The sequence below is a fragment of the Dipodomys spectabilis genome, unplaced genomic scaffold, assembly GCF_019054845.1.
Source record: "Dipodomys spectabilis isolate Male_0828 unplaced genomic scaffold, ASM1905484v1 ptg000365l, whole genome shotgun sequence".
NCBI lineage: Eukaryota > Metazoa > Chordata > Mammalia > Rodentia > Heteromyidae > Dipodomys > Dipodomys spectabilis.
In genome coordinates this window covers 108819-122602 of record NW_024871042.1, presented here as the reverse complement: position 1 = coordinate 122602, position 13784 = coordinate 108819, and the positions used below count along the sequence as shown (strand labels likewise).

Here is a 13784-nt window from a genome sequence, read left to right as displayed (position 1 = left end):
TCCTCTCTCTGTCCTCCTACTCTGCCAGCTTTAGTATATGGCTCCTACCATCTGGATTTGAGATAGGAAAAGGAGAAAACATAAAAACAAAAGTGATATGCCATCTGAAAAAAAACAAAAGTGGTATGCCATTTTATGTTTGTTTATTTTTGTGCCAGTCCTGGAGCTTGAACTCAGAGCTTGTGCACTTATCCCTTGAGCTTCGTTTGCTCAAGGCTAGTGCTCTACCATTTGAGCCAGGGCTCTACTTCTGGCTTTTTTTAGGGTAGTTTGTTGTAGATAAGAATTTCATGGACTTTCTTGCCATACCTGGCTTTGAATTGCAATCCTCAGAGCTCAGCCTCCTGAGATCTTTCTCAATGTTCTACAAATTATATTGTTTTGCTCATCTAACATTTTTGAATGTTTTTAGAAACTTAAAAATGAGTGGCTCTCATTTTTCTCTATCAGCTAGTCTTATGAGGACATTTATGGTTGAATTCCACAGTTGTGTTCATTTTCTTTATTAGACATAGTAAAAGGTTTTCCACCGCCTAAGGCTTCTAGGCATGCACACAAGGTTAAAATATGCAATTAAATCAAACAGGGCAGCTAAAATTCCACAACAAAGGTAGAAAAAAAGTTTAGGACTTTATTTAGTAAAAAATGAGAAGCCAAAAAATAGATCCTGCCCAGTGCCCTAAGGTTAACAATTAAGGTCTTTTGTGGAATTAAGACAAGGGGAGAATTCCAGAGATACACAAAGCTCTGATGGGCTGACAAGGGGAAGGAATTTAGAGCCTCCAAACAGAGAAGGAATGTCACGGAAACAGTTGACCTTGCTATGCCCAGAATTCTCTTGACAGCTGTCCTCAGGATACAGCACTGATATTATGTAAAGATGCGAGGACGTAAAAATAACCTGGTCCAAATGACAAGTTGAGGTCAGCAATCCCTTTCATATATTACAGTGAGCATGTGGGCCTCCTGTTGGAGAGCAGCAACCTCGGTATGGTACCTAGCTTTGGAGTCCAGTTGACTTTCTTGTCCCACATTTACTTTTTTACACATTTACTGCAGTATGTGTTTAGCACTATGAGAGGAAAACTGTCCCTTCAGCCCATTGGCTGGCATGTCTTACTGGGTCCAATCACTGAGGAGCTCTCGCTTAAATGATCACATAGTCTGCCTTTTGGCAGTAATTCATAACCCATTCTACTCTCCGCAGAACAGCCTTTTCAAATTCTTTCTCCAAAGATTTTGTTTTTAAAATATAAACTACATTTCCTTAACCTCTTGATGGCTCTCTACTGCGAAGAAGGCAGTAATTCAAGGTCTTAGCTATGATGGTTGCCTGACTTCTCACTTCCTACCAGAAAGTCTTGCTCATTTTGTTGGTCTCTCTCATCTTTTTGCCTTTCCAAAGTCCCAGGTTATTTCACGCCTCAGGATCTTTGCATGTGCTATTTTCTTATTCTGGACTGTTCTCTTGATCTTTCTTCCTCATCTTTTGGTGAAAATTCAAACGATAGGTTCTCAGCCTCCCTTGGAACAGGGATCTTGTATATCTTGTTGACTGAGATACTGATGTAATTCCAACATCCATAAAGGTGTTAGGTACATAATTAATAGTACTTGATGAATAGCTAATACATAAATAAAAGAAAAATAATGAAGCTGTCTACACACACTTCTAGGTTATGTCCCACTTTTTTTTGGTTTCCCCTTTTTCAGTATAGCCCTTTTTTAGTAAGCAAGTTTTATATTTGAACTTGCGGTGGAAAAGAAACTCGTACAGTACAAGTCCTCTCACTGTGAGTTTGCTAGGTGAAATTTACTTGAACTTTCTAAAAAATGTTGGGACTCATTCTGAAGATAGGTTATTCTTATAAATGATTTTATCAATGGCAACCCTTTTGTACAACTATTTCAAGATAAAAATATAATTTAAAAAAGAAACTTACCTTCCTGGTAACATGATCATAGAAGATCTGGGGTATGGTACCACCTTCTTGACCTTCTGAGTCACCAATTGTTAGCTTTTTAAGCAGTCATCTCATTCCTCCTCCTCTTTTCCAATAAGACTTCTCAGTTTCCTCTGCTATTTTCATTTCAACAAATTATCATATTCTAAACTGTTGTGATCTTTTTTATTTCTTTCAATTTGATTTGTCTTTCTCTGAGCTTTTCCTCCTTAATAGCTGTAGTTATTCTCAACAGCATTGTCCCTTTGCTCTCCAGGATCTTGTTCCTATCCACTTTCTTTTTGGATTCACTCATTACTTCTCAAATTCTTTTCTTTTTGTCGGTCGTGGAGCCTGAACTCTGGGCCTGGGCGCTGTCCCTCAGCTCTTCAGCTCAAGGCTAGCATTCTACCACTTGAGCCACAGCTCCACTTCCGGCTTTTTTTCTTTCTGCTTATGTGGAGCTGAGGAATCGAACCCAGGGCCTCATTCATGCAAGGCAAGCGCTCTACCACTGAGCCACCTTCCCAGCCCTACAGATTCTTGATTTGACAAAAACTATCTCATGTTCTCAGGGCCACATGTTTCTTCTTTACTGTTTGGTTCAGGGACATCATGCGTCCCTCTAGTCTCTGGTCGGACAGTCTTTCAGCCTGAGTCAGGGACAGTGGAGCAGAAATTGAGTACTTGTTACATTGCAAGCATTGTGAATTCTTCTTTGTGACCTCCCTCAAGGTTCAGCTATCTAAATAATAAGAACCATAAATGTTTATTATAGTGTTACTTAGCACCATCATGTCTGTCCATATTCAGTTTTTTGTCCAGGGGCAGATTTGGCTTCTTACCTTCACTGTGGGCCCTAATTAAGTTAGTATAGTTCTTCTCAAGGCCTTCAATATTTAACACACAGCCTACTATTGTGCTTTTTATATGTAACAAGTATTCTTTGATTACCTACTATGTGCCATATACTGTTCTGGGGTTGGATAGAGACACACACATTTATAGTATCGTATAGTATATTTAAGTATATATGCATGTGTTATATATGAATATTTGTGTCCACATTGCTTGGCAGAATGTTGAGCATAGAGTAGGTGTTAAAGATAGTCAATGACTTCACTGAGAATGGGATACATAGCAAAATACAATCAAAATCAAATGAAATACAAATCCCATATATCATTGTGTTGATACACTGTCTAGTTGAATTCTAGCCTTCTGTATACCTGTTTGCTTGCGTCAATCAATGCTTCTGTTAGGCACTCAGGTTTTACCCAGTGTCATTAAATTCACAGTACAAAAATTGCAGCATTTTATGATTTAGAGTTGTGAGCTCAAGCATTGGTAATATGCATTTGTAACTATATGTCTATGAACTTCCATCCCCTCAAAAATATTTTTATGCTTTCTATGTTTCAAACCATGAATCAACAAACTTTCACTTATTTATGAATAGTTGACTTAAAATTTTTGCAATTGGTCTGCTTTCACCTTACAGACATCTTGCCCTCCAACCTGCCTTGGAACCTGTAGGTTTTTGTTTTGATTGTTTTTGCTCTATTTGCAGAAGATTGTTGAGCTTGAATTTCTTGTTTTAGAAATATTTTAGATGGTGATAAACAAGATAAGGTTGGTCAGAAGACTAAGCACTGAGTATGAGAAAAGAAAATTTTACACTAATAATCAAAAGCACAAATGAGCCTTTTAAATTATTTTGAAGAGTGCTCTCTTGCTTTATTTTAGGAGGGCCATGTCATATTACTTTGTCTGAAAATCATGTGGCCTCAGCCTTTTTTAAGGTCAAGTATATAAATGATTATCTTAAGATTTTCCTAGGAAAATTTTAACCATGGCATCCTGACTCGAGCAAAATCATAATTAATTTAATATTATCCATATAATAATTCCAGTGAGGGTGGGAGTTAAGAATATTAAAGAATCCTATTTTTAAAATTCCTTGAGGTCTGGTAATTTGGATCAGTGGTAGAGTGCTTGCCTAACATGCATGAAGCCCTAGGTTCATTTCCTCAGTACCACATAAACAGAAAAAGCCAGAAGTGGTGCTGTGGCTCAGGTGGTAGAGCACTAGCCTTGAGCAAAAGAAGCTCAGGGACGGTGTCCAGGCCCTGAGTTCATGCCCCAGGACTGGAAAAAGAAGAGGAAAGAAAAATCCCATGAGAGTAGTAGTGGTTGGAGACATGGTGGAAGTGGTAGGGCACTTGCCAAGGAATGTGAAGCATCCAATAGTGAATTTGAGTCCCAGTCCCAGAAGAAGGAAGAAAAAAGAAAATAGCAAAGACTACTTCAAACAATGAAAAAACGATGAGAAGAAACTAGATCAGTCAAAGAGAATACTGTACAGTTGTAAGAATTAGTTCAGTATCTGTATGGGAATAGTTTTATTATTGGAACAGTTCAAATACTTACAAAAGTTGAGTATGTGATAAAATTTATTTTAAGACAGTTAAACCTAGCTTAGTGACCCTGGGTGACTCATCCATACTCTTTGTGCCTCAGTATCTTATCTGTAAGTAAGAATAATTTTTAAAAGGACCATTTTTTTTAAAGCAGTGTGTAAGGAGATGAATTTAACATAGTTTATGTTATACAATTGATTGACAATTTAGGGGAGAAAACAGGTAATAGAAAATGAGCAAATTATATTCATAATTTCCATAATAAAACTCATAGAAGCCTTAAAGGAAAAGTATTGATAAGCCAACTGTATAAGTATTAAAACTTCCTTTACTGGGGCTGGGAAGGTGGCTCAGTGGTAGAGTGCTTGCCTTGAATGTATGAGGCCCTGGGTTCGATTCCTCAGCACCACATAAGCAGGAAAAAAAAAGCTGGAAGTGGCGCTGTGGCTCAAGTGGTAGAGCGCTAGCCTTGAGCTGAAGAGCTGAGGGACAGCACCCAGGCCCAGAGTTCAGGCCTACGACTGGACCCCAAAAAAACCCCAAAACAACAAAAACAAAAACTTCCTTTACTATTTTTTTTAACTTATTATGAAATAAAAAGAATTCATACATAAAGCCAAGATAGTTAACAAACTATGATGTGACACAGAAGGCCAACAGTTTATTGCCTTAATAGATGGAATATAGGGTATTCGTAATAAAAACTCAAGAAGCCATTTAAGAAATGGATACCAAAAATCTTAATATGGATTGTATTTGATTAATATGACAGAAATCAAGCAAGAGGACTTGCCTTCAACATTTGAGTATTTGGGGTACATTGAAGATACAAACCACATCTAGACAGTAGAGACTCACCCCTGTAACTCTAGCTGATCAGAAAGCTGGTATCTGAGGACTGTAATTCAAGCCAGCTTAGTGGAAAAGTTCAGGAGGCTCCATCGCAGTCAGCAGAAAATCTGAACTGTAGGTATGACTGAGGTGGTAGAGCACTAGCCAGGAGCAAAAAAGCTGAGTTGCAAGCATAAAGATCTGAATTTAAGCCTCAATACTGGGACAAAAAAAAGAAGACAAAAAAAAAAAAAAACAGACAAAAAGATCTAAACTACAGTGTAGATGTTTAACTTTGTTTATAACGAAATAAATGTAAATTGACATAACAGTGGGACCATTTTTTTAATCAGATTAGTAATAAAGGGTTTGCAAATACTGTCTTGATGTAGTTATAGAGAAATGCATATTCTCAAACTGCGTCTTGTAAGTGTAAAAATACTTAGAGGACAGTTTAGAGATCTGTAGCAAATAACTTGAATGCCAATTGGTTCATTAACTATTTTTCAAATATATCCTATGGAAATATTAATAAATGTATGAAAGATAAATAGATCTAGATGTTAATAGTAGTATTGCCTGTAATAGTAAAACAAAACCGAATGAAACACAAAGGAACAAAAATCTGAAACATACTAAATGTGTACCAGTACCGTGATTCAGATTCATTTTCTTCTCAGCACTTCTTACTGTCTGGTTAGATTTTCTTATCTCCCAACCTGCCCGACAAGATTTATGCAGAAATCTATGTTGTTCAATGCTGTATCCCCAAGAGAGATAGATGATTCCTGATCCTTGGTTCCCATTATTTGGATTAATTAACAGAGAGTTGGGTGGCTGGATCAGGAAGGCTACAGGGAAACCCACTGCTGTGTTGGCAAACAGTGAGTTCACTCAGGATCTTGGCAGTGAAAGTGAAGAAGTGGAAAGGCTGCCCCGATTGCAGACTCTTGGGGAACTGACAGGATTTGACATGGTTTGAAGTACTGAGTCATAGAGAAAGAAGCAGCAGAAGATTTTAAGAGTCATTTATCCTCTATGAAACTCAGGTTCTTTCTCTGTGAAATCATAATAAAATACTTCATGTCAGAGTGGCTCTGGAAATTGCACCAAAAACATGGGGCCAAGGCCTGGTGCAGGATTTTTTTTTTTCTGTGAGCTTCTTGTCTCTTACCCCCTTCTCTGTAGATTCAGAAGGTTAAGGGGTTTTATTGATGGTGGTATTATTGTTAGTGTTATTGCTTTTTGTTGTTGTTGTCTTTTTAGGAGGGGACAAAAAGAGAGCACAGGAATGGAGGGAGGGAGGGTAAACCAAAGCAGTCATGGTAGTCAATATACACTAGGTAATAAATGAACTGTACAGCTGTGGGCAGAGATGGGAGGGAGAAAATGTAGGAAAGGGATGGCATTGTCTAAGAAGCATTGTACTCATTACTGATAGAACTGTAACACTTTGTACAACTAATTAATATTAAAAATTTTTGGAAAGGCAATTAAAAATTCACCCCAGTTTTAGTTTAAATTTCATTTTTTCCCAAAGCAAAGGTTTAAACACAATAAACACTCTGGCTTACAAAAACAAATAGTTTCAGCTGAGCATGGTAGTTCACACCTCTAATCTCAGCACTTAGGAGGCTGAGCTCGATGGGTCATGAGTTCAAAACTAGCTTGGCATACACAGTGAGAAAATCTGTCCCAAAAACAAAACAAACAACAACAACAATGTATTTTTGTCTCAAACAAAACAAAAATAAATACTAATTTATCTGCGAACCTCTCTATTTCCTTATCCCTGAGGCTAGTATTTCACCACTTTTAATTCTTAGCTGTTTCTTCTGGAAGTTACATCCATAATTCAGCATACGACTTTTAATTATTTTAAATATTAGATATTATTTAAATATTAAATATGTTCACACTAGAAAAAATTAGAATTTAGTTCTCTTCCATTCCCATATGGCCGTTGTGGTTCATACTAATCCCTCTTTCATTTTCCAAACCTCCTTCAGAAATCTGAAATGTTTCCTCATTCAAATACAACATGTATTTTGTCAATTTGTTTTTTCCTCTCCTTGGAAACAGCTTTCCTAGCCATCTCTGGCTTTCTGCTCCAATTTGGACTCTTTGATCTATAGTTCTGTGCCACCTGAGAATCCTTTTTTTTTTTCTCATTTGTTTGTTTTGAATCATGTTTCCAGTATCATTTTCTTCATCATTTACTTAATTTTGTCAAGCTTCTTTTATTCTGTTAGCTCTCTGAGAAAGGATGACTGAGAAGTAAACTCCTGAAGATTTTGTACTTTATTCTTCTGTATGATTGATTGACATTTTGGCTAAATATAGAATTCGATGTTGGAAATACTTTTGCCTAAAATTTTGAAGACAGCATATGATTTATGAGGTATTCTTTTAAAAAAAATATCCAGTTGTCTCTTATTTGTGTGTCTAGAACCAGGTACTCCTCACTGTACAAGTTGGAATGAATGCATTGAGTGGAGGACGTTGGCTTTCTTTTTTCTTTTTATTGTGAAAATACTTTACAAAGGAGTTATAGATACATGAGCAAGGTAATGAGTACATTTCTTATCAAGCATTGTTGCCTCCTCCTTTGTTTTCCCCCTACCATCCCTTCCCTCCCACCTCCTCAACTACACTCACCCGCCCACCTAAATTGTAAAGTTCATTTTTTCAACATAGCATCTTGTACATCTCATTGTTGCAAGGGTCAACCTGTATCCCTATAGTTGTGTTGAGAAATCCAATGAGTCTCTTATTTTCCATGTAATCTTTTTTTTCCTCTTTTGGAAATTTTTAGACCTTTTTTTTCCTCAATATTTTATTTTATTTTATTTTATTTATTTTTTTTTTTTGGTCCGGTCGTGGGGCTTGAGCTCTGGGCCTAGGCGCTGTCCCTCAGCTCTTCAGCTCAAGGCTAGCGCTCTACCCCTTGCGCCACAGCGCCACTTCTGGCTTTTTTCTTCTTGTTTATGTGGTGCTGAGGAATTGAACCCAGGGCCTCATGCATGCAAGGCAAGCGCTCTACCACTGAGCCACCTTCCCAGCCCTCCTCAATATTTTAAAGTTTACAGTGACATTCTAATAGCATAGATTTACAGTGATATCTTTCTTTCTTTTCTTTTCCTCTTGTTCACCATGAAATCTTCATAGGTCTCTTTGTTCATTAGCTTGCTAGGAGGTTGATGGATCCTTTCATTTTAAGTGTGCATCCTTCACTTGTTGGAAATATTTTTGAATGATTTCTTTGAAAATATTTACATTTCACTTCTACTTTCTCTTCCTGAAACTCATTGGAACATCTAGCCTGTTTTAATTTTCTTATATTTTCTATTTTCACTCATTTAGCGGCTCTTCATTCTCTCTTTCTCTCTTTCAGCTCTCATCTCTCTCTGTCTCTAAGAGAAGAGGACTGGTCTCAGGGCTAAGTAAACACTTCTAAGCAACATTCCCAGATCTCTCACTTTCCTCCTCCTCCTCCTCCTCCTCCTCCTTTTCCTCTATTCTCCTCCTTCTCCTTCTTTTGCTTTTCTTCTTTCTGTTCACCTCATTTTCATGATTACACCTATTACTTTTTTATAATATTTTTCCATATATATTTTTTATTGTAAAAATACTGTATAGAGGGATTACAGATTCATGAGTGGGGTAATGAGTACATTTTCTATCCAGCATTGTTACCTCCTTTGTTTTTACCCTACCATCCCTTCCCTCACCACCTTCCCAACTCCTCCTCCCCCACCCTATACCCCCAGAAATTGTAAAGCTCGTTTTCAACATAGTGTCTTGTACATCTCATTGTTACAATGGGTCAACCTGTATCCTTATTTAAGCATTTTATTATATCTTTTCCCCTCTCCAAATTATAAAAATGTATATACAAGATGCACGACACTGGAATCAGATACAGTGAAAACAGAGGTTATACCCTGGGGGAAGAACGTATAAAAGAAACAAAAGAATCACATAGTGCATTGTAAGTTCATTAAAAACAATAGCAAGAAAGAAAAAACCACTTTGTACCTGTAGAAAACTAAAGCTAGATCTGTATTTATCACCCTGCACCAGAATCAACTCCAAATGGATCAAAGACCTCGAAATAAAAGCAGACACCCTGAAAATATTACAGGAAGAAACTCGAGGGCTCCTTAGCACAGGGCAAAATTTTCTGAATAGAGACCCAGAAATACAACAAATCAAAGAAAGGTTGGACAAATGGGATTGCATGAAACTGCAGAGCTTCTACATGGCAAAGGACATAGCTAGCAAGATCAATAGAAAGCCCACAGACTGGGAGAAGATCTTCACTAGCCATAAAATAGACAAGGGTGTCATATCTAAAATATACTTAGAGCTCAAAAAATTAAATCCCCCAATAACAAATCCTTAAAGAAACAACTGCCCAATTGATAAGTGGGCTAAAGACTTAAATACCTCTTATTTTCATCTGAAAGCCATAGGGTATGGGCAAGTTACTTTTTCAGTGTTTCTTACGTAAGTTATTCCTGTGTTTGTTGGGTTGCAGCAAAGGAACAATCCAGTCTTCTATTCAGAATATCTCATCCTGGTATCTCATGTCCTAGAAGCTGAGTATCATTATTTAAATATTTTAGTCCTGTTTTCAAAGTCTACCCCTTTTTTTTGTTCGTTTGTTCTGAGTTGAGCCTAATGCCCCTAAGTCTCAAGTCTTGTTAAGCTTTTTTTTTTTTTTTTTTAAAGAATAACTGCCTTGGATCCTCCAATCTTAGGAAGGAGTAATTTCATTCTAGCAAGAATCCTGGGCTCTAGTTTGGGAGGTCAACAAAGTAGGGTCAAAGGATAAAGATTAGCATGCTTCCTTCTGTCCCAATATTATCCTCCTCCTCCTCCTGCTCTTTCCTGTTCTTCCTTTAAAAAAAATAACAACCCCACAATTTAAAATGCTTAAAAGAATTCTTAGCAGGCCCTAGTTTGCTAAGACCTGGTCTAGAAGATTCTTTTGGATGCTTTCAAGCAGCTGTCTTCATTCATCCCTCTCCTGTACTCCTGCCTGCAGAGGAGATTGAATCCTCTAACGTCCAATCCTTTTCAGTCTTATGGAAAAACTAGATGGAGGCTGCTCCTGTCATTGCCCACTCCACGGTCCCTCACCCCGTGGACAAGTAGGTTTCAGCTTTCAAAGGACTGCTACACGAACAATTGCTAGGTTCTTTTTCCCATCTTCCAAAAAAATCAGTTATTTTCTTGCCTGCTTTTTCCTTTACAATTTGGTGTCATGCTTCCTTTCTTATCAATTTGCTGGAATTTGTGGAGCGAGTGGAGATAAATGCGCGTATTTAATCTACTAAGTTTAACCAGAAGCTCTCCCCCCCAATCCAGTTTTTATTTTTACTACTTTCTTTGATAGTTCTTGGGTTAACTTTGCATTTGTTCTCCACGTGCTCACTTGCGAGGCCAGATGTTTGAAGAAGATGTCCTTGGGGAAGAAAAATGAGGGATTTCAAAGTGTAATGTTCTTGAAATGCTCACAGTGGTTCAGTTAGTGTGAGATCTCAAGGAGGCAGGCTGCTTCTAACCACCAGACTCATAATAGAAATACAGTTTCACCCTTATTTGTGTAAGCCATCAGGAGCATTTTTAAATGTTTGTAATAAAGTTTGTGGCTTATTGTTTAAAATTGATTTTAAGGTAGTAAATCAAAGCTTTTTTGGTTGTGTGTCCCTGACAACAAGTAGAGCCTGGGGAGAGGTCCCTAAGAGCTGATCAAAGAGAGTTGTTGAGCATTTATTTTTGTGGAGTTGCATTTGGTCCTTTAATCTAGTAGTGTTTCCAGTTCCATTCGGAATACAGTACAATATACTACATCCCCTACTCATGGCATCTTGGCAGCATCTGGCACTATCTTTGCCAAATGGCCTCTGTTCAGGCGTAAGCCTGCCTTTGCCATCAAGTTTATATGAAATACGAGCATGCCATAATATGTGCATCTTTTAAGATCTTTTTCATGATGTATGTATATATGTATGTGTATAAATATATTTGTTCTAGTGATCAAATGAAAATTTAAAATTAAAAAAGTAAAATTCACTAAAAAAAAAATAACTGTGAGTCCCTTGTGTGCAGGTTCACCTTTCCTTGCCAGTGAAGATGGAGTGCTTGGCGGAGTAATTGTCCTCCGGTCATGCAGATGTTCTGCAGAGCCCGACTCCTCTCAGAATAAGCAGACGCTTCTAGGTAAGTTGGACACAGACATAATGTATTTTTCTTTTCTTGTTTATTTTAATTTCATTTTTCCATGTTGGTCCTGGGATTTGAACTCAAGGCCTGGGTTCTGTCCCTGTGTCTCTCTGTGTTCAAGGCTAGTGCTCTACCACTTGAGCCACAGTGCCACTTCCATCATCTTCTGAGTAGTTGCTTGGACATAGTCTCACAGCCTTTCCTGCTCAAGCTGGATCCACACCACAATCCTCAGATCTCAGCTTTCTGAGTAGCTAGGATTACAAGTATGAGCCAGTACCTGACTCTTTTCTTTCCTTTTTCAGACCAGAAAACTTACATCATAATTTTTAAGTTGTGGAAAAGCCAGATTGATGTCAAGCATTTCTATTTTACTGATCATTTTCAATAGGTAAACTTGCAAAGATGGTCTATTTTGAAGTACATGCTTGGAGTATATTTTTCAAATGAGCTTAGAATTGAGGACCTTTAGTAACTTCCAGTACTGATCCTCTACCTTATTTCATAGAGCATTTCAGGTGACTTTTAACACTGTACCCAGAAAAATAGAAAGAAGCTTCTTCCTGTTTCTCTTCCCAAAAGGAATAAGGACCATGCAAAGAGCTACTGGCTTAGAAGCCAGTCCTGGCTCTATGGCATATTAGTGTGACGCCTTCACGCATCACTCTTACTGTTCCGTGCCGCTTCCTCATCTGTAAAATAAGGACATTTGCCCTGCCTGCCTCATAAAGCTGTGCATGAGGGAGGGGCAAAAAAAGTAGGTTTTGCAGATTTGCAGATGTCCTTCCAGATGTGTGGTTTTGTGTCTCTCCAAGCACACTGGTGGAGATAGAACCAGCAAATCTCCACTGCCAAGACATAGACTTGTGGAGTTGCCACTGCCTGTGAGTTGCCTTGTTCTAATTTATCTGTGCAGAGGACCTTAAAAATCTGTGTTAGGGTAGTGCAGGGGCTAGCTAGCAGGGGCCCTCTATGCTTGGTTAAATTAACTTTTTAATTGAAGCATGCATATATTCAGAGAAGTATAATTGTAACTTTATGCTGAATTGCAATAAAGTAGACCCACACCATGCAACCAGGACCTAGATTAAAAGGATAGTATTTTTCTGCAGCTCTGAAGCCCCCTGTGTCACCCCTACTAGTATCTACACACTCCAGAGTTTACCATTATGCTGACTTCTAACACCATGGTTAATTCTGCCTTGTTTCACATATTATATACATGGAACCATAGAACATGTACTGTTTGTGTTGGGTCTTCATTGAAAAGTAATCCTGTCCATGTTACATATAGCAACAATTAGTTTGTTATTATTTAGTATCCCACTGTATGGATATAGCATTAAGTATGAATCAGTTCTTCTGATTTAAAAAAATATATATATACTAACAGTGTAGATCAGTCACAGAGCCTGTGGTGGTTCAACCATTCCTATAAATGTGGGTGGTGGCTGATCTATATTGTATGGTTATTGTTAATTTCTTTAGTACAAATCCTTTCCTGTTCAATGAATTCATAAAATAGAAGATTGTGTTTCTATGCATATAAAAAAGTGTTTTCCTATAAAATGTGAAGATTTTTTGAAAATAAAATCTCTTCATTCTTTTCTACAAAAATGACGTATGCTTTTATATAAGGCCTTTTTCTCCACCTAGACTCTGACATCAGTCCTATCATTTTTCCTTTTATCATAGTGTTTCTTTTTCTACTCCATACTTGGTACTCAAGTTGCTCAAAAATGTATGTGTAAGGACCAACTTTTGTCAAGACAAATTATGGATTGTTTCTTTGGTATATGTAATAATTTATCTTTATTAAATTGGTTATCTTGATAAAATTGATTTATCTTAACTTGGTTAAGTTGATATGCATCTAGGAGATAAGCATACTTCTGGAAGTGTCTTTGAGAGCATTTCCAGCAAGAATTACCCCACCTGAATGTGGGAATCACCATCCTATAAACTGGAGTCAGGATAGAATAAAAAGGATAAAAAAGACAAAACCCACGAGTGCAGGTTTCTTTTTCTCTTTTTGTCTCTGCTTTGTGACCACTATGATGTGAACTTCACTGCCTTGCTATGACCTCTCTACCTCATAAAGAGGTAGACTAAAATCTTTGGAACTCTTTGCCAATATCAATCCTTTCTCCCTTAAATTATGTCAAGGATGTCTCAGTAGCAAAAATCTGATATGCTATCTTAATCATTGTTGAATCTTTTGACTATTCTTCTACAGTTAGGTAATAGGGTATTGTTTGTAAATATACACAGAGATTAACCACAAATACTCAAAATAACACTTAATATTTAGGAGGAGGGAATTAGGGAACCTGGTTCACGTATTACTTATATAAAGTAG

At 37.4% G+C, this 13784-nt stretch overlaps 1 protein-coding gene across 2 annotated transcripts in view; it reads left to right on the top strand.

The window, feature by feature from the left end:
- The window catches only part of Tasp1 (taspase 1), a 214576-nt gene that overhangs the window by 149742 nt on the left and 51050 nt on the right, over positions 1 to 13784 (top strand). For both annotated transcript variants that reach the window (XM_042666493.1, XM_042666495.1), the window contains one exon: positions 11312 to 11422. In XM_042666493.1, coding sequence (XP_042522427.1) covers positions 11312 to 11422 — 111 coding nt within the window. The remainder of the gene's footprint in view (positions 1 to 11311; positions 11423 to 13784) is intronic.